At 42.1% G+C, this 20,105-nt stretch overlaps 2 protein-coding genes across 5 annotated transcripts in view; one reads left to right on the forward strand and one right to left on the reverse strand.

Annotated features, from left to right (window-relative positions):
* The window catches only part of zmynd11 (zinc finger, MYND-type containing 11), a 43,035-nt gene extending 32,633 nt beyond the window's left edge, over positions 1-10,402 (forward strand). For all 4 annotated transcript variants that reach the window (XM_051953807.1, XM_051953808.1, XM_022204768.2 and 1 more), the window contains 4 exons: positions 2,246-2,320; positions 4,120-4,398; positions 5,012-5,197; positions 6,398-10,402. In XM_051953807.1, the coding sequence (XP_051809767.1) occupies positions 2,246-2,320; positions 4,120-4,398; positions 5,012-5,197; positions 6,398-6,520 (663 nt within the window). In that variant the 3' untranslated portion in view covers positions 6,521-10,402. The remainder of the gene's footprint in view (positions 1-2,245; positions 2,321-4,119; positions 4,399-5,011; positions 5,198-6,397) is intronic.
* A 7,045-nt stretch (positions 10,403-17,447) lies between these two features.
* Positions 17,448-20,105, reverse strand: part of LOC110958297 (disco-interacting protein 2 homolog C) — a gene marked incomplete at its 5' end in the record, with an annotated part of 74,892 nt that continues 72,234 nt past the window's right edge. The window contains one exon of the mRNA XM_051953912.1: positions 17,448-19,922. Within this exon, the coding sequence (XP_051809872.1) occupies positions 19,670-19,922 (253 nt within the window). The remainder of the gene's footprint in view (positions 19,923-20,105) is intronic.

Here is a 20,105-nt window from a genome sequence, read left to right on the forward strand (position 1 = left end):
ATGTCCTGGTCCAGGTCCACATCCTAGTCCAAGTCCTGGTCCAGGTCCACATCCTAGTCCATGTCCTGGTCCAGGTCCACATCCTAGTCCAAGTCCTGGTCCAGGTCCACATCCTAGTCCAGGTCCACGTCCTAGTCCACATCCTAGTCCAGGTCCACGTCCTAGTCCACGTCCACGTCCTGGTCCTGGTCCAGGTCCTGGTCCAGGTCCACGTCCTAGTCCAGGTCCACATCCTAGTCCAGGTCCAGGTCCACGTCCTGGTCCAGGTCCACGTCCTACTCCAGGTCCACATCCTAGTGCAGGTCCACATCCAGGTCCGCATCCACGTCCTAGAGCAGGCCCACGTCCTAGTCCAGGTCCACGTCCTAGTCCAGGCCCACGTCCGAGTCCAAGTCCAGGTCCATGTCCTGGAGCAGGTCCACATTCAGTCCAGTTAGAATCCATCACACGGCGCCGCCTGCTGGAGGAACTGCAGCATCATTTATTAGTGAGGATCAGTTTCAGGGTCACTTGTGGCCTTTTAGAGTCAATCATTTATTTTTAACAGATGATAGATATTGATGCATGAATGAATCTGAGTTTGGAGCCGTGTGAAGAACAGGACGGAAGTTTCTGTCTCTTTCTGCTGGATGTAGAACTTAATTTGATCTGTAGGGTTTCATTCTGTGTTTCTGCAAAATGGGATTTATTTTGTTTGTTTTTTGGGCTTTAAAAGATTCGTAGTTACAAGAAATCTCATTCCAGCTGAAAACTGGGGCTGTGTTAACCCTCCGGTTGTCCTCATTTACGGCCACCGAAAAATGTTCTTTCCTTGTCTGAAAAATCCAAAAATTCAGCAAAACAATTTCCCAAATTTCTGGAAGTTTCCAACATCGTTAGGATAAAAATTCCATAAATTCTTTAAAAAATTGCCTTCTAAGTTCATTTTTTTTAAAATCCCCCAAATGTGGCAAGAAAAATCTTTTAAATATTTTCAAAAAATGCATAAAAAGTTTCCAAAAAGTCCTAAAAATATCTAAAGTGATTCCATATATATATCAGTAAAACTTGTAATGGTTTCTTAAGAACATTCACCAAAAAATCAACCAAAATCCTAACCTAGCCGCGCTAGACCCAGCTCTTAAGACACAAGGGTCTAGGAACGCTCAACAGGGAGGGAGGCGGGCTAAAAGGTTGTCTATCAAATCTCTCTGCAGCAATTGGGTAGGTATACAACCAATCAGCACAACGAATAGGCTGACGTAGTTCCTAGAGCGCCGGCGGATTGTGGCTAAGTCCCATTAGCTTCACAACCAGCGGAGCCAACTGGTATATTAAGGATTTGCCATATCCCGTCGGCATAAGTCCAAATACGTCTTTCTTCTCAATGAAACACTTCAGTGCCGTCCTTTGTTTATCTTTCAAGTTGAATTTTAGCTTCAAATCTTTAAGGGCTGTGGCCAAAGTCGAGTCCAAAGATAACCGTTTATTGTGCGCCGGTTGTTTCTGTCAGAATCGTCACGCCTCTGTCGTCACTTAGTTACGCCCGCCTTCTGACTCTACACTTCATGGTGATTGGTCCGGCCAGTTTTAGGAGCATCCAACCTCGAGCCTTATGGAGGGTAACTAGACCCACCCTGGCAGAGAATTAAATTCGTTGCTGTGGGTTGTTTAGCACGGCTAGGCTTTTTTTTTTTTTTTTTGGTGAATGTTCTTAAGAAACATTTTTAACATTTCTTTTTTTCCACCAAAAATCTTCAAAGATTTCCCCAAAATGTTAAAATGTGGACATCAGAAGTTTCACTGTGAAAATATACATTTTGCCCAGATTTTCAAACTTTAAAACGGATCAATTTGACCTGCAGGACACGAGGGTTAAGAATTATGGACCGTTAGGACACTTGAGATTATAAAGAAGATTACAAGAAGATCTGCAGTAACCCATCACTGGACTTTTTAGTAATTTAAAATAAAAACAAATACTAATTAAAAACTAATAGAAGAATGTAGGTTTAGGGTTCCAGTCAGGTGGACATCATGTACAGATGTTGTGGAAGTTCAGAGAGGATGAGGAGATCAGTTGATTTAGGCTGAGAGGAAGGAGAAGTGACACCGACAGAGCAGCAGTTCATGCAGGCGTCACCAGCTCAGTTTAGAAACGGGTCAAGACAACAAGATCATGTGTGCTTTTCTGTTTGTTTGACTTCTACATATTTCCATCCAGACTGACAGAAGAAAACCTGATTTCTTGTTGTTTTTCCTGCAGCTCAAAGGAAGCCAGGAGCCTAAAGCCAAGAAGAGCCGCCGGACTCCGATTGTGGAGCCCAAAGAGGAAGTCAGCGTAAGTTCAACCGTCAGACTGAAGTTACAACCAGAAAATAAAATGTGGATCCAGTGAAGCTGAAAGAGCCTCAGTGGTTCAGATGTTAAAATCCAGCAGAACCACAAGTAACCTGCAGGGAAGAAGCTCTCAAAGGTTTAATGTTCTGCTGCTTTTTCTGAAGTCCATGAAAAAAGGCATGATGGTTCAACGAAGGCAGTTTATTTAGCCTGTTCATTAAAGCGTCTGTCCTCAGTGGAAGAAGGAGAGAGCACTCTTTTGCACTCTTTTTCACCAGCATTTGCGTTGGTGAACGTGTGATGATCAACAGATTCAGTCTTTAGAGGACAAAGTGGCCAAAATCACTTAAAATATGTTCAAAATGGCACAAAAGTGTACAAAACCACACAAAAATGACTCCATTGAAAATGACTAAAACCTTTTTTAAAAATGTACACAAATTTGTTGAAAATGACTTGAATGTGTCCATGATGAAAATAACATTGAAAATTACTTAAAGATTTTCCAAAAAATGTTTCTCCTCCTAAATGTCATGGTTCTATCTGCTGGACTGATGAAGTTCTGAGGCTCAGAAATGATGGAAAAAGTCCATTAAAAAGTGATAAATCCCAAGAACTCTACAGTTTTCAAGAATTTCCCATAAATTTAATGTCATTATGAACAAATTTCAGTCATTTTGGACAATTTTTGAGTAAATTTGGACAAACTATGAGTAATTTCAGAACATTTGAGTGTTTTGGGTCAAATTTGTGTCATTCTGGACAAATGTTTGACTAGTTTGGACAAATTTTGAGTCATTTTAGACCATTTTGCAGTAATTCTGGACAATTTTTCAGTTGTAGACTGTTGTATTAATAATTTTGAACAAACTGAGTCATTTTAGAACATTTTCCAGCCATTTTGTTCAAATGTCACTCACTTTGAACAGGTTTTCAGATGTTTTGGACAGTTGAAGTCATTTTTGACCAGTTGAATCAGTATCTCTATCTGTATTCGCTGTTTTGTCCTTGTCCCCCTGAATCTCTAAACGAAGTTCTAGAGTAGACCTACTGACCACTGTAGACAGTTCTAGAGTACACCTACCGACCACTGGAGAAAGTTCTAGAGTAGACCTACTCTAGAACTTTCTACAGGGGACATTCTCCTCCGTCTCTAAAGTGATAAATCTGGACACAGGAACGGGACACTTTTCAAGATTTTGACATAAATGTAAAGTCATTTTGGACCATTTTTCAGTAAATTTGGACAAACTGAGACATGTTGGACCATTTTCGAGACATTTGGGTCAAAGATCTGTCGTTCTGGACAAATTTTGAGTCATTTTGGGCAGTTTTCAGTTGTGGACTAGTCTATTTAGAATTTTGAACAAAGTGAATGATTTCAAAAGAACAAAAAAACGTCCTCGTTATGACAAAACAGATTGTTGATGTGGACATGATGTTGTGATGGTTGTGGAAGTTTGTCGAGGTTCAGAGGATAAGGAGATCAGATGATTGAGGCTGAGAGGAAGGTTTACTGATATCAGGAGAAGTGACACCGACAGAGCAGCAGTTCATGCCAGCACCAGCTCTGAGGGTTCTCTCTGATCTTTGGTTTGTGTTGTAGATGAGAGAAGATCAGATTCAGATTACAGACCAACATGGAGACGACTAGTCTGCTTAGTCAGAATAGATCATATCTCACCTGGACCAGAGCAGAGAGTCCTGGCAGATCTTCCTCCAACAGCGTCTGTCTGTCTGGAGGTAATTCAGGATGCCGTCCTGTTTTTAACTAATCCTTCTCTGTCTTTGTCTGCTCAGGACCCGGAGCCGGAGATGGAGGCCGTCAGCTCCAGCCAGGAGATCTCCGTGTCGTCGGCGCCCCAGCAGCCGGAGAAGCTGTCGGTGTCGACGCAGACCAAGAAGGCGAGCGGAGGGTCGCCGAGGACGCTGCACCGCGGGACCCAGACCAGCAGCGACGGCGCCTGCCAGAACATGTGCCACGAGAAGTACACCAAGGTGTTCAACGACGTCAAGGAGATGATGAAGGCCGACAACAAGAGGGAGACGGAGAGGGTGGTCAGGGAAGCTCTGGAGAAGGTCGGTCTGGATTCAGGAAGAGTCCATCACAGCCTCCATCTGACTGGTTCTGTGCTTGCAGGAACTTTATTTAACAGAGCAAAGTTTTACCTTCAGACTGTGAAGGTTTTAAAGTTACAGCTCAGAGTTGGTTTAAAAAACATTAACAGAAACCAGATGATAGAATAATGTGGTCTGCAGTAATGTGACACAAAACAACTGAAATGACCACATAACGATGTACAATCACTTAAATGTGACTCAAAATGAACTCGTAAAGACATAAAAGGACCAAAGTACGACACAGAACAACCACAGAAAGAAGCAAAATGATGTAAACGAACCAAACTGACGTAGAAGGAAGTTCTACCTTTATACTGTGAATATCTCCAGAGTTCCAGGTCCTTGAAGTCCATAGAGGAGAACGTCTCCTGGAGAAAGTTCTAGAGTAGACCTACCGACATTCTCCTCCATGGACTTCAAGGACCTGGAACTCTGGAGATATTCCCAGTATGAAGGTAGAACTCTGATCATTGATAAAGTTCCTGGAGATACAGGACCAGAGGAGGAAGTGTGGTTGGTTTTATGATAAACGAAGGCTGGTTGCTGCAGTCTAACCTCCATCTGTCTGCAGCTGCGAGCGGAGATGGAGGAGGAGAAGCGTCAGGCGGTCAACAAGGCGGTGACCGGAGCTCAGGCTGAGATGGAGCGTAAATGTAAGCAGGTGAAGGAGAAATGTAAAGAGGAGCTGGTGGAGGAGGTGAAGAAGCTGGTGGCCCAACACAAGCAGCTCATCTCCCAGACCAAGAAGAAGCAGTGGGTGAGTCCACCACACCAAACCTGATGGGAGGTCACTGGAACGGTTCTTGGTTTATCTGTTGGTGCAGTACCGTCAGGCATGGAGGGGGCAGTATCATATCAGAGAGACAGCACTTTTAGAATTGGTCTTAGACTTTTTAGGAGTAGTTTAGGTTTGGTTTTGGTCCTGATTTTGTACTGTTTTTTGACTTTTTCAGAACTGATTTCAAACTGTATTCTGACTGGTTCTGGTTTCATTTTGGTTCTGGTTTTCGACCTTTTTAGGGCTGTTTCTAAAACTGGTTCCAGTTTTGGTTTAGGGCTGATTTTGGACTGTACTCTGACTGGTTCTGAACACTTTTAGGACTGGTTTAGGTTTGGTTTTGTTTCTGATTTTGTGCTGCTGCTTGACCTTTTTCAAACTAATTTCAGATGGTTTCTAAAACTTGTTTTGGTTTTGTTCTGGTTTCAGACTTGAGCTAGTCTTTTTTTAAAACCTCAAGAACACTGAACCAACCATCAGGCATGGAGGTGGCATTATCATTACACTATCAATGTCAAAAGACAATGAATGTAGTTGAACTGTAGCAGAAATGGTCTTGGACTCTGTTTAGGCGTAGTATTGGTTTGGTTTTGGTCCTGATTCTGTACTGGTTCTTGACTTTTTAGGACTGGTTTCAGACTGGTTCTAAAACATCCAGCTGTGTCCAAGATCAACCTTCTGCTGATGGTTTTAGGTTTTCTTGAAGAACGTGGAGGTAATCCTCCTCCTTCATTATTCCATTTACTTTGTGCAAAGCTGCAGTTCCACAGAGCATGATACTGCCTCCTCCATGCTTGACGGTAGATTTCTTGTTCTTGGGGTTATAAACGATCAACCAAGACAGTCTGGAACCGGTCCTAAAAAGATCTAAAACCAAACCTAAACTACTCCTAAAAAAAGTCCAAGATAGTCTGAAACCGGTCCTTATCCAGGACCAGATCCAGAGTACGCTGAGCAGAGCATGATACTGCCACCTCCATGCTTGATGCTAGGTTTGGTGTTCTTGAGGTTGGAAACCTCTCTGCTCAGTTTTTGTTCCATCTGACATCAGAACTTTCCTGCAGAAGACTTTTGTTTGTCCCCATCGTCATGTTTTTATGATTTTACTGGTTGTTAACCTGGTTTTGTTGTTGTTCTCTGAGCGTTGTCGTGTTTTTGTTGTTTGTGTGTTTATCTCAGTGCTATAACTGTGAGGAGGAGGCCATGTACCACTGCTGCTGGAACACCTCGTACTGCTCCATCAAGTGTCAGCAGGAGCATTGGCACGCCGACCACAAACGGACCTGCCGCAGGAAGAGATGAACAAGCCCCGCCCCCCGGACCTCACACAGCACGCCATTGGCTCCCGCCGTCTCCGCCTCCCGTCAGTCAGTCAGTGTCAAACACCAACCTGCTTCTCTCTGGACGTTCCTCCGGCTGAGGAGCGGCTCGTTCCTTCTGCTCTTTATTTAACGTCGGTTCTCTGGGACGCAGAGTTCCGCTATGATTTCTGTGTTGTTGTTTTTTTACCTTTTCTTTCCTGAAGTGCTAATTTTGTGTCAGAATGTGTTATTTAAGTGTGTAGGAAGAGATGAGCATTAACTGAAAACCTTTTATTACCAGGATTTTTAAAGCGACTCTTTTTTCTTACTGTAAATGCGGTGGAAGCAGCTCTGCTTTCACGGAGAAATACATTTAAAACTACAAAAAAACAAGCAGCTGAGTGGTGGATGACGACTTTGTGATTATCTTCATGGATCTGTTGCGGTGAATCGCACTTTCTCTGGTTTCTACCTAAAATCTGAGGTCACTTATTGGGAACAGGGTCAGTCGGCTGGAGAGACGCCGACGCACAAATCTTCCACTAGAACCGACAGTAGAACATCTGGGCTGTTTATCGACTGTTTTTATGAGTCCCACGTGAAAAAAAGGAGGTTTGTAACTAAACTGAGCTGGATCTTAGAGGGTTTTTTATTTCTCCTTTATGACCCAAACGCTTGTATAATTGCCAAAAAGTTTCCTGAGATCCCGACCAGGCGGTTATCCTCCTCGTCCTGCAGCGTAGCGTCGGTGTTTATCCCCGTGGTTTTTCTAGTGGAGCTCCTCCCATCTTTGTTTTCTCCTCCTGAGGCTTCATGCATGTCGTAGAGTCACAGTTTGTCTTCATCAAACAGAAGAACCGGGAGCCCGAGGATGGGAAACTTTATGCAAGCGTGAAGTTGGGACGGGTCTACTTCCTGGGTGTGTAGTTGAATATCGGTGCTGGGGTTTGGTGTTTAATCAGGCGATGAAATTGCCGTTTTTTTCTTTTGTTTCTTTGAGAAGTTTGTCGACCGTTTCCTCAGTGATGAAGATGGACTGAATGACGCGTTGCCTTTTACCTGCTGAAATAAAACGCTGTAGATTCTCGCATCGTGGGCAGAAACTCCTCATTTAAAGAGCTTTTTTTATGCTGCAAGTGAAAACTCAGCTCAACTTACAGAGCGATGCGTCCAGTCGGTTGGTCCATCTGGAAAACGACGTTATTCCTGTTTTATCAGGGTCATTTTAGAGCCGTTTTACCGCTTTAATGGCAGCAGAATCGCTCTAAAACGACCCTTTCCTTCTAAATGACTGCAGAACCGTGTTCATGTTCCTGAGGTCTCAGGTTGAAGGATATCTGGAGATCTTAGAAGTTCTGGAGATCTTAGAAGTTCTGGAGATCTTAGAAGTTCTGGCTCCTCTGGTGGAAAACATCCTGAAATCTAAAGTGACCCTTTTCCTTCTAACGATTCGGTTTTTACCAGTTAATAAATTCATCTTTTTCTCTGTTTAATGTCAGAAAACTATAAAACATAAAGACCTCAGATGTGCCTGTTTAGCTTCATAAGTTGATTTTATTTTTGTGTGGAGCCGTTTTCCTTCTAACTGTACAGTTTTTCATGTCGATGCTGAGTTTCATTAACAGCAACTTAAAGCTGCAGCTTTTCTTCCTTTTATCAGCAGATCTCAAAAAGCAACAGTTTCTCGCTAAATGTCCAAATGTTCTCCTCAGTGTGACGTTTGTTTTTTAGGAGGCTTCAATAGGTTTTATCAGACAGCTTCCAGATTCTACTCTAAAAGTTAGTGGAGGAAGTTTTTATGCCGACTTGAGTCGACTTTTAACTGAGGAGCTAAAACTCGAGGACTTCTCTCGCTTTTTTTGTCTTTCAGATTTATTCTTTGAACAAACTGTCAGAAGTAGAGTTCAGGAAACGCCCGGATGCTCGTTTCACACTGAAGACGGTCAAAGTTTACGGCGCTTCGTTGTGAGGAAGTCTGTCTCAGTTGTGCTTCGACTTTTCAGCTCGTTTTCCAGATGTCCTCCACTGAACCCGGTGCTGCTGTTGGACTTCCTGTTTTTAAAGGAAGCAGCAGCTGGATGCAGATCAGACTGTAGAACTGTGTTAATGTGAATGTTCCTGAAGGATCAGGATATTTGGAGATCTTAGAACCTCCAGCTGAGTTTGGTGTAAAACATCCTGAAGTCAGACTCTGTCCAGCTCTGTTGATGATGAATGAAAGGTTTGGACGACGGAGAATCTCCTGGTTTGTTGTCGGATATTTACGACTTATGTTTTATTTATTACAGCCTTGTTGGCCACAGCGCCACCTTCTGACGGCAGAGTTTGTATTTTTTGGTCTTTATTTACGTTTTCTGCCACATTTCAATTCGCTGAACGTTCGTACAGAAACACAGCGAGTGTAGCAACAAACCCAGACTGTTTCTCTGAGGTCACTACTCCCCGTCTTTAAAGGAAGCAGCAGCTGGTTGCAGATCAGACTGCAGAACCGTGTTAATGTTCCTGAGGGCTCAGGATATCTGCGGATTTTAGAACCTCCTTTGGCGTAAAACATGAAATCAGACTCGGTTCTGGCTCCGTTTGTGATGAAAGGTTTGGAGGACTTTAAGAAGCGCTCTGTCCTCTTTGGTTTTATTCAGGCGTCTTCTGACAGCGACAGTTTTCAATCTTTGTTTTCGGCAACATTTCAGTTCGCTGAGCATTCATGCAGAAACACGTTGGATAATATCGAACCCAAACCCATGTTTTTTTGTGACTTCCTGTTTTTAAAGGAAGCAGCAGCTAGTTGAAGGACATCTGGAGATTTTAGAACTTCTCTGAAATCAAAGCTCCTCCTGCAGCTCTTTTAAAGATGAATTAAAGGTTTGGAATCTCGTTTTTTGGACCTCGTGGATGAACTAACTAAATTTGCGTCGCTACTCTAATTAAAGCGGTGGACGAGCCGGTTGTTGGTTCGTTCCAGGCGTTGCTTGATAATCAGAAGAACCAGAGATGTTTTCTATATATATATATATATATATATATGTAGTCTTTGTAGGAGAGCTGCCCACTATCAGAGAATTTACTTTATTTCCAGACTTTAAAGTTCTCAGTGTTCCTTTGAGCTCCTGGAAGACGCTGACGTTCCTCCTGTTCTTCCTGGTTCCATGTTCTCGTCGTATCTGAGTTCTCTGAAGGTCAAACTTCTTCTCTTCTTCGTTGCACTACATGTAAATAAACTTCATGTCTTCTGTACATTGTAAATGGATTCAGATCTTCACTTGTTTTTTTGCAGTTCTCTGGATGACTGTTAGTTCTAGTTTTGTACAAACTTCTCATATCGGCTCTTTGTGTCGCTTGTTTTCCTTTTCAGGATGTTTTAGCTTCTGGTTTTCCTCTTCGTCCATCATTGAGGCCGTTGAGCTTTCCTTTGGCTTTTTCTCGCCGCCGTGTGTTTTTACCTGCATGAGTAAAGCTGTTTGTATCTCCGGCTGCTTTTCTTTCTGCTTCTTCTAATCATATAAAGGAGAAAACGCCTAGCTGCACTTCCTAAGCAACACGACAGTGACGCTTCTCTGGTCTTCTGGAGCTTCTCGAGCTCGTTTCACGTCGTGGAGGGAAACGTGAGGAAGTGGACGGGGCGGCGAGCGACTTTCACTGCTCTTATTCCAGTACGTGATGCTGCGCGTACTACAGGAATCCTTAGAGCACTCGTACCAGGAATGCAGTCGGTGTGAAGCTTCATCATGTTCTTCTGTTCTGTCCATATGTAAACTATTAATCGTGGCTTAACATTTTCTATGCTCCTGAACTTTTTTTTGTTTTTTTTTGACACTTTAGCTAGCAATATGTATATAAATATATTCTATGTGCTAACATGGAGGAAATAAATGTATCAACAAGACGCTGCGACTCCGAGTTTCTTCTTTCTGGAACTTCGATAGAACACGTTTTACCTGCAGATGGTTTCTGTTTGTTCAACTTCTCTGATTCTGTCACTTTTCTGCTTCTGTCTCTGAATTGACTCATTTTTTTTCAGGATGGATTAAAGATGTTTGTGAAATATCTGGTAAGCCAGAACTACTTTCTGCTGGAGAAATAGTTCCTGTAAAACCTGCTGCAACCAGGAGACGGTTTCTGGAAACTAAACGCGTCTGTCCAGGAAACTACAACCACGGTTAATCTGTCTGAGAAAAGATCCAACACCAGGAAGGAGCTAGTCAGGAGAAGACAACCTGGAGAAGATAAAACTAGTTCTAGAGTAACAACAGGACCGTGGTGTCTACAGGAAGTCTGTCTGGTGTAAAGTGTTTAGTGACATTCTGGCTTTTAGTCTTAAAGACGGAACAAAATTTGGTTGCTGGTTCCACCACTGAGGAACCACAGAAGAGTCCAGCTGTGGTGGAGGTGGGATCAAGAACCTGAGTTTGGAGGGAGTGTGGACCTGGAGGAGAGGGTTCAGGTAGGAGGAGATGTTTTCATTCTAGTTTAGAGTTTCTGCTGCTCAGCTTTCTGGATGGAAACCAGATGTTCTGCTGCGTTCTGGATCATCTGCAGAGGTTTGACCTGCATGAAGGGAGGCCTGCAGTAAGGAGCTGTGGTCGCTCTGTCTTCTGGAGTGATTTTGATCGGTTATACGTCACCAATAAAACTCCTTTAACATCTGTAAACAAAACAAAAACGTATCAACAAAGTTTTCTGTCAGAGTTTGTGTTCTTCTAAGTTTCACTCCAAGATTTTAAATACTTTCATTTACTGCATAAGAATATCTCCTCCAAATGTCTCACTAATAATCATTATCAGCCTTAAAAACCCACAAACACCCCCCCTCTATACTGGACCACACTTAGTACAGTCCGGTTCCCCCTTCTATTAATCTGCTTGGAATCTTCCACTTCCTGTTTGTCAAAGTGGCCTTCTACCTGGACAGGTTTAGTTGGAGCTCATCAACAAACATTTTGGGTAACTGCACTTTAATCTGGATGGATGACACTGAATTAGTCTGTTTTAATGAGACTGAGTTCAGATGTGTAGCTCTGTCATTAAATAGGAAATTATTTCCCAGAATTCACAGAGAAAAGTCTGAAATGTTTGCTAGGTTAGCGTCCCACATGTTCTGTGGTTCAGCTAAAGCTAACTCTCTCCAGCTTCTGGATCTCTGGAGCTGCTTGTTGTTCAAATATCTTCTAGAGGTGCTGAAGCTCAGAAAGTCTGAGATGTTTGTTCAGAATCAGCTCATTCTAAGTCTGATCTTAACTGTCCTCTTTAGTTTGAACTTTCCCTAAACTTAGGAGTTAATGACAGAGCAGCACATCCAGACTCAGTCTCATTTATGTAGAGATTAAACTTCAGTGTCATTCATTGATGTTAAAGTGCAGTTTTTCATGTTTGTTGCTCATGCTCCCGACCAAACCAGTCCAGGTGGAAGACGATGTGAAGAGAAGCTCCAGAGGATGAATATCACACATGTTGGGAATAAAGGTCCTTTAATTAGACATTGTCATACAAAAGTTGGATTTCCCTTTAATGATGTTCAAATCTTTATTTTGTTGATGTTGGTTTAAATGTTTTCTGACACTCGGCCCCAAACATTAAAACCTTCTACGGCTCACAAGCTGCAACAATTCACACATTATCAACGATCTTTGTGACTAAACTAAGATAAAAAGTTAAAAACTGTCTGATTCCTGCATCATGAATGTAAATCTTTTTGGTTTTTATGACAGTAAACTGAATATATTTGGGTTTGACATTTTATAAACCAAAACAAGAAATGAATTATTGGAGGAAACAATCAACAGATTAATGGACAAAGAAAATGTGTTTTCCAACATATATGTCTGAATTCCTCCAACATTACAGGATACATACAATTTAAATTCAGTTTTATTCATAGAACACCAGTTACAGGTCAAACTGTCTGAAGACGCTTTATTTTAATATTTTTATATTTTTTTGTCATTTAAAATATGACAAAATCAGAAATGTAAACCTCTTGACTAATCCAATTTATTATTTGGTTTTTAAGAGACTAATCAACAATTAAAATAACTTTCTGCACTAAAACTAATAACATGAGGTCAAATAGAAGGAACAGTTTTAAATCCTGCAGTCCCACGAAGACAAGAATAAAGTTTGTGAACAAAAACTAAATCTGCTGCTGGATTCCATTAAAGTCCTAATAAATGATGATAAAGTGTGATACTAAAGGTTTGTGGAGCTAAAAATGTCAAAGTAAAGATATCAAGTTGAACATCTGGATGGAGGCTGATAAAAGTTGACCTTCCTTCATTTCTCTGGAGCTCCATGGATTTTAGGGATGCTGGTTAAAGACCTGCTCTTCTAGTCGTCTTCCTTCTAGTCGCTGTAAAAAGTCACTCCATCCTCACCGACTTTAACACCTCTTCATGACAACTTGTTCTGCCTCTGACCTGGTGGAAACTCAAGAAACTCGGGAAACCTGTCGAGACTCGGATTTTCGAAAAACTCATCAGGCGGGGGAAGGTGTGGTGGGAGGTGGGGGGGGGGGTAGAGGGGGGAGGCTGCCACCCACCTCCCCGCCTACTCTCCGCCCTGACTCCACCCAGACTCCGCCTTGGCTCCGCCCATGTGGTCACTTTATTAGGAACAGAAACTACGATGTCAAAGGGACGACGAGTTTATTTCTTTTTTATCTGATCTGTAGCTCAGTGAGTTAAGGGTTTACCTATGGAGCTGCAGGTTGATGGTTCAAAACTAGACCTTTGTTAAATGTTTTGAAAAACTCAGACAAAGAAAGAAAAACACCAGTGGTGGGTCTTGATCCTGCGACCTTCCACTTTGTAGTCTCTCCTCTTATCACCTTGAGCTACTCACTCAGATACTAATTCTTCTTTTTTTGCACATTTATCATCGATTTTTTCTAGTTTTTGAGGGTTTTTTTTCTTTTTTTTTTTTCGAGTCTCGACTCGACCGTTTTTCTCAGGAGGTTGGACTTCAGTCTTTGTGCTGGAGGGTTGAACCCTCAGTTCCAAGACTTTCCAAAGCCTCCACACCTCCCAAGTCCTCAGGACCTGAGCTTTCACACAGTCTGAGGGCTGAAATGTTCTAAGTTCCTGAGTAGATCTCTGTTAGTTTGAACCTTCAGACAGTCTGAGGACTGAAGTTTTCAAAGTCTCTCAGTACTTCTGTGTTAGTTTGAACTTTGTGGTTAACAGAAGCCTTAAAACTTGTGACCATGAGTCTTGATTTCACATTTAGATCATCCATCTGAGTTCTTCTCAGACCTTCACCTGTGGGTTCTTCAGAAATCCTCAACAAACTTTGATTCTCTTCACTGAACAGTAAAGTTTGTGGAGATCAGAAGGTAACATTAGTTTGATCGATGCCTTCAACTACGAGTAGACTTTATCTGGAAAGCAGTTTTCTGAAATGAGCTCTTAGTAAATCTGTCCACAGTCAAACCAAGAACACAGAAAGAGGAAATGTTTGAAGAAACAACTTGATGTTTTCATTTCAGACTAGAAAACGCTTTAAGACCTTTCTCTGTTTTTGCTCTTTTTCATCGTTTTATCGTCTCTTCTGTTTAATTTGATCTTCTAAAGTCTAACTGGTGTCTTTTACAATGTTTTGTCTTTAGTTTGATTCTTCTTAAATGTTTAGTTTTGCTCTTTTCTCACCTTTTATTCTTTTCTAATGTCTGATTTTGAAATGTTTTGTCTTTTTAATATTTAATTGTTTTTTCAAATATTTTATCAGCTTGTTTGAAAAATTTCCTTTTCTTTACCAATGTTTAATTTTTAAATTAAATCTTTAAGGTTTTTCTTTTTAAATGTTTTACCACCTTTTAATGTTTAATTTTCTTTTTAAATGCTTCATTGTATTTTCTGTTTAATTCCTATTTAAAGTTTTATTGTCTTTGAGATTTAATTTTCTAATAAAACATTTAATTTTTTAATTAAATATTTTATTTTTAAATGTTAAATATTCTTGTTTAATTGTATTTTTTAATGTTTAATTGTCTAAAATATTTCATCTTTAATGTTTAATATTTGTGTTTTAAAAATGTTTAATTTAATAATTACATGTTTTATATCTTCTGTTTAATTAAATATTGTCTGTTTAATATAATTTAATTGTATTTAATGTTTAATTTTCTTTTTAAGTTTTATTGTATTAAATGTTTTACTTTGATTTAATTGCTTTTTTAATGTAGTTTATTTCTTTAATCTTTTTTTTTCTGTCCAGATTTTAACCCCAACCTTAAAACTGAAACAAACCCTTAAATCACAATAAAATACTTCTGTTGTCACAATCACGAGTTAGTCAATTATTCAGTTTATCAATTCAACTTTATTTGTTTAGAACCTTTCACACAGATGACAAAACTACACAAGCAAAGAGAAAAAACTATTAAAACCCAAAAACACTTTAAAAAAGATTTAACATGATAATAAAATGTGTTCAGGGGATGGAGGGAGTTTATTGAAGTCTTCTTGGGCTCACACAGTAAATCATTTAAAATAGAAACTTGATATTCAGTCTAAGGAAACTGCAGAGCGACAGAAGAACCAACAATATCTCCTGTTTTCTCCTTTAATAAATCGACTCTTCTGGTGCTTTCAGACCAAAGAACTACAGACTCTTCACAACCTGCTCAAACTCTTGGTACAGGACCTCACCACACGGGTCAACAAGGTTTCCTTCTCATTTCTACTCTGAAGCTCACCTTCTCCTGCTCAAACTGCTGACAAATGTTTGTGCTGCTCTAAAGTCTGGTCTCCAGAACTTCCTAAAAACTCTCAAAGTCTCTTCTGCTGCAGGTTGCTCTGTAGAACTGTTCCAGAAAACCTCACTAAACCACATGGAGGGGCCTCAAGATAGTCGTCCAAATGAAAGCGTACAAAAACCAAACTAGCACAACCCAAACGCTCAAGTCTCCTGCAGCCTACCAGAGAAGCTCTTTAAACAGAGAATCAGGACAGGAACTCTTACCTTCTGGACAACCAACGTTGGTTCACAAACAACCAAAAACCTCTAAAGACTCACTACAGCCAAGATAAAGACACAACTCAGCTGCACCAAATCCACTAATCACTGCACACATTAGCACCATGTGCTAACTGTGGCTAAAGAACCACATTTACCAAGACAACTATCCAGTACAAAGCCCTAAAGCACACCAAGAAACACATTAAAGAGGATTTTACTGCTGGAAGCTGCAAGCCAACGCCTAAAGAACAAACTAAAGCAACGGAGCCAAACCAGGTTCAGTGAAGAGAAGCAGAGGAAATGTTTGACTGCAGACATAAAGCAGGAAGACACTAAGCTGCTCAGATGTTCCTGATGACACCAAGCAGCCACCTGGACAGCCAATAGGAACACAGCTTACTGGAAGTCCAGAGGGCTGGCTTGGTGGTCTTTTGTTGATGTTTTTGACCCTTTTTCTGAGCTTTGACCGATCTGAGAACATGAAGTCCATCATCAGCATCGACGGCGTAACCGATGGAGGGAAAACCAGCCTCACCAACCGCCTGATCAAGAACCTGCCCAACTGCTGCTGGTCCATCAGGATGACTTCTTCAAGCCCCAAGATCAGACTGAAGTTGGTGAAGATGGCTTTAAGCAGTACGATGTCATCACTGCTCTGGCCATGGACCCATGATGAGGAGGATCTACGCGTGGCCGGAGAACCCGGTGAAGTTTGAGAAGTCTCATGGTGTTAATAACACCCTGGACACAGAGATGGTCCTGAAGGAGGAGGAGGAGACTCACATCCTCACTGTGGAGGACTTCCTGCTTCACACCTACAGGCCTTTGATGGACGTGCTAAACCAGCGTTACTTTATTTACATCCCATATGAAGAATGCAGAAAGAGGAGGAGCTCTAGGAAGTCCACGGTACCAGACCCCCCCATCCTGTTCTATGTCCACGTCTGGACCATGGACCTGCAGCACAAGAACATCTGCTCACTGTGGAAGATTACTGAGAGCAGCTTTTAGTCATTTCTATGCAGAACACTGTGATGTTTGCTGAGCTGTGAACTATTAAATGACTGAAGAATGTGGAGTATTGTTCCTGTTTATTATTGTTCTCAGGTTTACTGTTAAATGTACAGAGTGCTGCTTACTGTATTTTAAAATTACTGCACAGAACATTTCAGATTATTTTAGCACAGATCAAGGGTACAGATTGTTGTTGTTCACTGTGTATTGGGTAGAACTCATTTTGATTCAGACTGATTAGCATACAGAACCCTGTGATGTTTATGGTTTACAGCTGAGAACTAGCTGCTAAAAGTACAAAATATTATTTCTTATTTTAGGTGTGATAATTGTCAGTAAACATTCTAAGAAGTGGAAATTAACAGGGTTGTATATAGAGCTGTTCTTGTACAATGTTTGTCTCTTAACTGCCCTCAGGATTCTGTGGTTGAGCTAACAGTTTTACAGAACAGGCAGATGCTGCAGCTGATGATGCTGGAATTCACAGAAACAAGGAAACAAGTCCATCAGAATTTAATGTTAACAGTCCAAAATGAAAAGCTCATTTACAGCTTTACTACTGGGTTAAAGAGACAAAAACAAAATGAAACATTCTTTGTAAAAGCCAGAGGTTGGTAGCAGCTTTCATTTTTTCTTACAACTTTTCAGTGCCCCCCCCCCACTAACATTAATCTGGATCCTCCCCTGGTCCCGGTCCTGGTCCTGGTCCAGACCCCTCAGGACCCCCCAGAGCACCCAAAGGATATCAGTCTCAGTATTTACTGTAATCGGGTAAATAGTTTTCTATAGTTTTAAACATTTCAGGTAACCTTACATAAAAACACTGTAAAGTCTTAACAGGTTTGAATGTTGATGTTAATTCACTGCAGAAATCTTCTTTTTCTTTAAATGTTTGCTTTAAATTCACAGATTAGTTCTAAATGAATTAAACTGTTCTGGTGGAAAAAATAAAACCAACAAACACGTTTTATTGTCAAAACTGTTGAAATCTTTTTATTAAACTGAAAGACTTGATGTCGACTCAAATAAGACATTTTTAAAACCTTTTTAAAAAAAAACAAAACTCGGACAAACATTCTGCTGATAAAAGAAACAAACGGTGAAGAAAGTGCTTTTTCCTTTAAACTAGAACATTCTGACTGAAGAGTTAAAGGGTCTGTGATTAAAAACACGACAGACTGAAGAACCTTTTCCCAGCCGCAAGAACGCTGGACAGGACAGACGAGTTCCGCTCCAGAAACCCAGAAATCCAGAATGAGTTGTGATGCAGAGCTGCTGAGGTTCTTCTCGTCGCCACACGGGGGCAGCCAACGCTTAAAGGAAACTTCATTTATTCTGATTTTAAACTACAATCTGTGCTCTGAAAAGACTTTACCTTTAGTTCAGGAACAGAAATGTTCATAAAAGACAAATAAAGCTCAACAATTCTGTTGAAAACCACCTGAAAACGTTTCAGAATGAAATAAAAGCTTCACTCCTGATATAAAGTCTGATCTCAGGTTTAATTCATTCATTATCAGAACTTTATTCCATCAAGCTGCTCTGATGGTTCTGCAGAATTCCACCTCAACATATCTACAGCTTTAATCTGACAGTTTAAATGTCTTAAAAAAGGAAACTGTTCATCTGATGAACTAAAACTATGACGAGTCAGAATTAAACGAGAAATGTCCTTTTGAAGGTGACTGGAGTCAAACTGGACGTCTGTGGATCAGAATCTGGAATAAAACTCGTCGTCCGTCGACGCGTTGAACTGCTTTAGTTTAATCCTGAACTCTCCTTTAATAGAATCTATAAACTTCTTTTTCCCCCCCAGATAATACACTGCTTTTTATTTCTTATATTAGCAAATATTCAAGAGCAAAACATTCTTGAACGTCTCATCATATAGTTCTGAAAGAGGAACAAAATAAATTAATCCACTTCTTTTTGTACATACTTACATGATGTGAGTTTGAAAAGTAAAAGCTGTTCCTGAATGAAAGGAGCTCAGAAATAAAAACAGGCTAACGTGAAGCTAACGTAAAGCTAACGTACCTCCTGGTAAACGGAGGGAAAGATTCCCTCGTATCAAAACGGTCGTTGTCGTAAAAACACAGAATATCAGTTTGTTCTGTAAAGATCATTGTCAAAAAATAGAATGAACTTTATGCAGGACATGTTAAAAAACAAAAAACGAAATGAAAGGCGACGGTTTAAAAGTCAGAATCTCTGCTGCCTCCTGCTGGACGACAAAGACGAACCGCCTGGGAGGAAGATCCGCCTGGCAGACGGAGCTCAGGGCGGTAAGAGTCCAGAAGCTACTGGTGGCTCCACCAGGGGGCGCTACGCTACATGTTGTAGCTCCACCGGGGGGCGCTACATGTTGTAGCTCCACCAGGGGGCGCTACATGTTGTAGCTCCACCAGGGGGCGCTACGCTACATGTTGTAGCTCTACCGGGGGCGCTACGCTACATGTTGTAGCTCCACCAGGGGGTGCTACGCTACATGTTGTAGCTCTACCGGGGGTGCTACGCTACATGTTGTAGCTCTACCGGGGGCGCTACGCTACATGTTGTCGCTCCACCGGGGGCGCTACATGTTGTAGTTCCACCAGGGGGTGCTACGCTACATGTTGTAGCTCTACCGGGGGTGCTACGCTACATGTTGTAGCTCTACCGGGGGCGCTACGCTACATGTTGTAGCTCCACCAGGGGGCGCTACATGTTGTAGCTCCACCAGGGGGTGCTACATGTTGTAGCTCCACCAGGGGGCGCTACGCTACATGTTGTAGCTCCACCGGGGGCGCTACGCTGCATGTTGTCGCTCCACCGGGGGCGCTACATGTTGTAGTTCCACCAGGGGGTGCTACGCTACATGTTGTAGCTCCACCAGGGGGCGCTACATGTTGTAGCTCCACCAGGGGGTGCTACATGTTGTAGCTCCACCAGGGGGCGCTACGCTACATGTTGTAGCTCCACCGGGGGCGCTACGCTGCATGTTGTCGCTCCACCGGGGGCGCTACATGTTGTAGTTCCACCAGGGGGTGCTACGCTACATGTTGTAGCTCCACCAGGGGGCGCTACATGTTGTAGCTCCACCAGGGGGTGCTACATGTTGTAGCTCCACCAGGGGGCGCTACGCTACATGTTGTAGCTCCACCGGGGGCGCTACGCTGCATGTTGTCGCTCCACCGGGGGCGCTACGCTACATGTTGTAGGCCACATAGATGGGGTCCAGCTGGTCGGCCAGGAAGCCGTCTCTCAGGTGCATCCGCTGCTTCTCGCCACGGGAGTTGATGGGGATGACGCCGATGTCCACCACCACCACCACGCCTACAATCAGGTAGTGCTCCTCCAGGACCACGTTGGTGACCAGCGGGACCAGGTCCAGGGCCTCCTGCTCCGAGCCGTCCAGCTCCACCACCACCACCAGCAGGTTGGTCCATGTGAACACGGCACTGCAACGGAACCAACAGAACCAGTTTGAATCGCAGCAACACCGCCTTTACCTCCTTCTAAAGATTTTCGGTTCATTTATGGAACGATCACGTGTCCAATTATCTCCACTAACGGTCGTTTAGACCAGTTAGCTGCTAGCATGAAGAAGAGCAGATGATTACTGATGTTTTTGGTTCCATTAG

This window comes from Acanthochromis polyacanthus, chromosome 9 (genome assembly GCF_021347895.1).
Source record: "Acanthochromis polyacanthus isolate Apoly-LR-REF ecotype Palm Island chromosome 9, KAUST_Apoly_ChrSc, whole genome shotgun sequence".
Lineage (NCBI taxonomy): Eukaryota > Metazoa > Chordata > Actinopteri > Pomacentridae > Acanthochromis > Acanthochromis polyacanthus.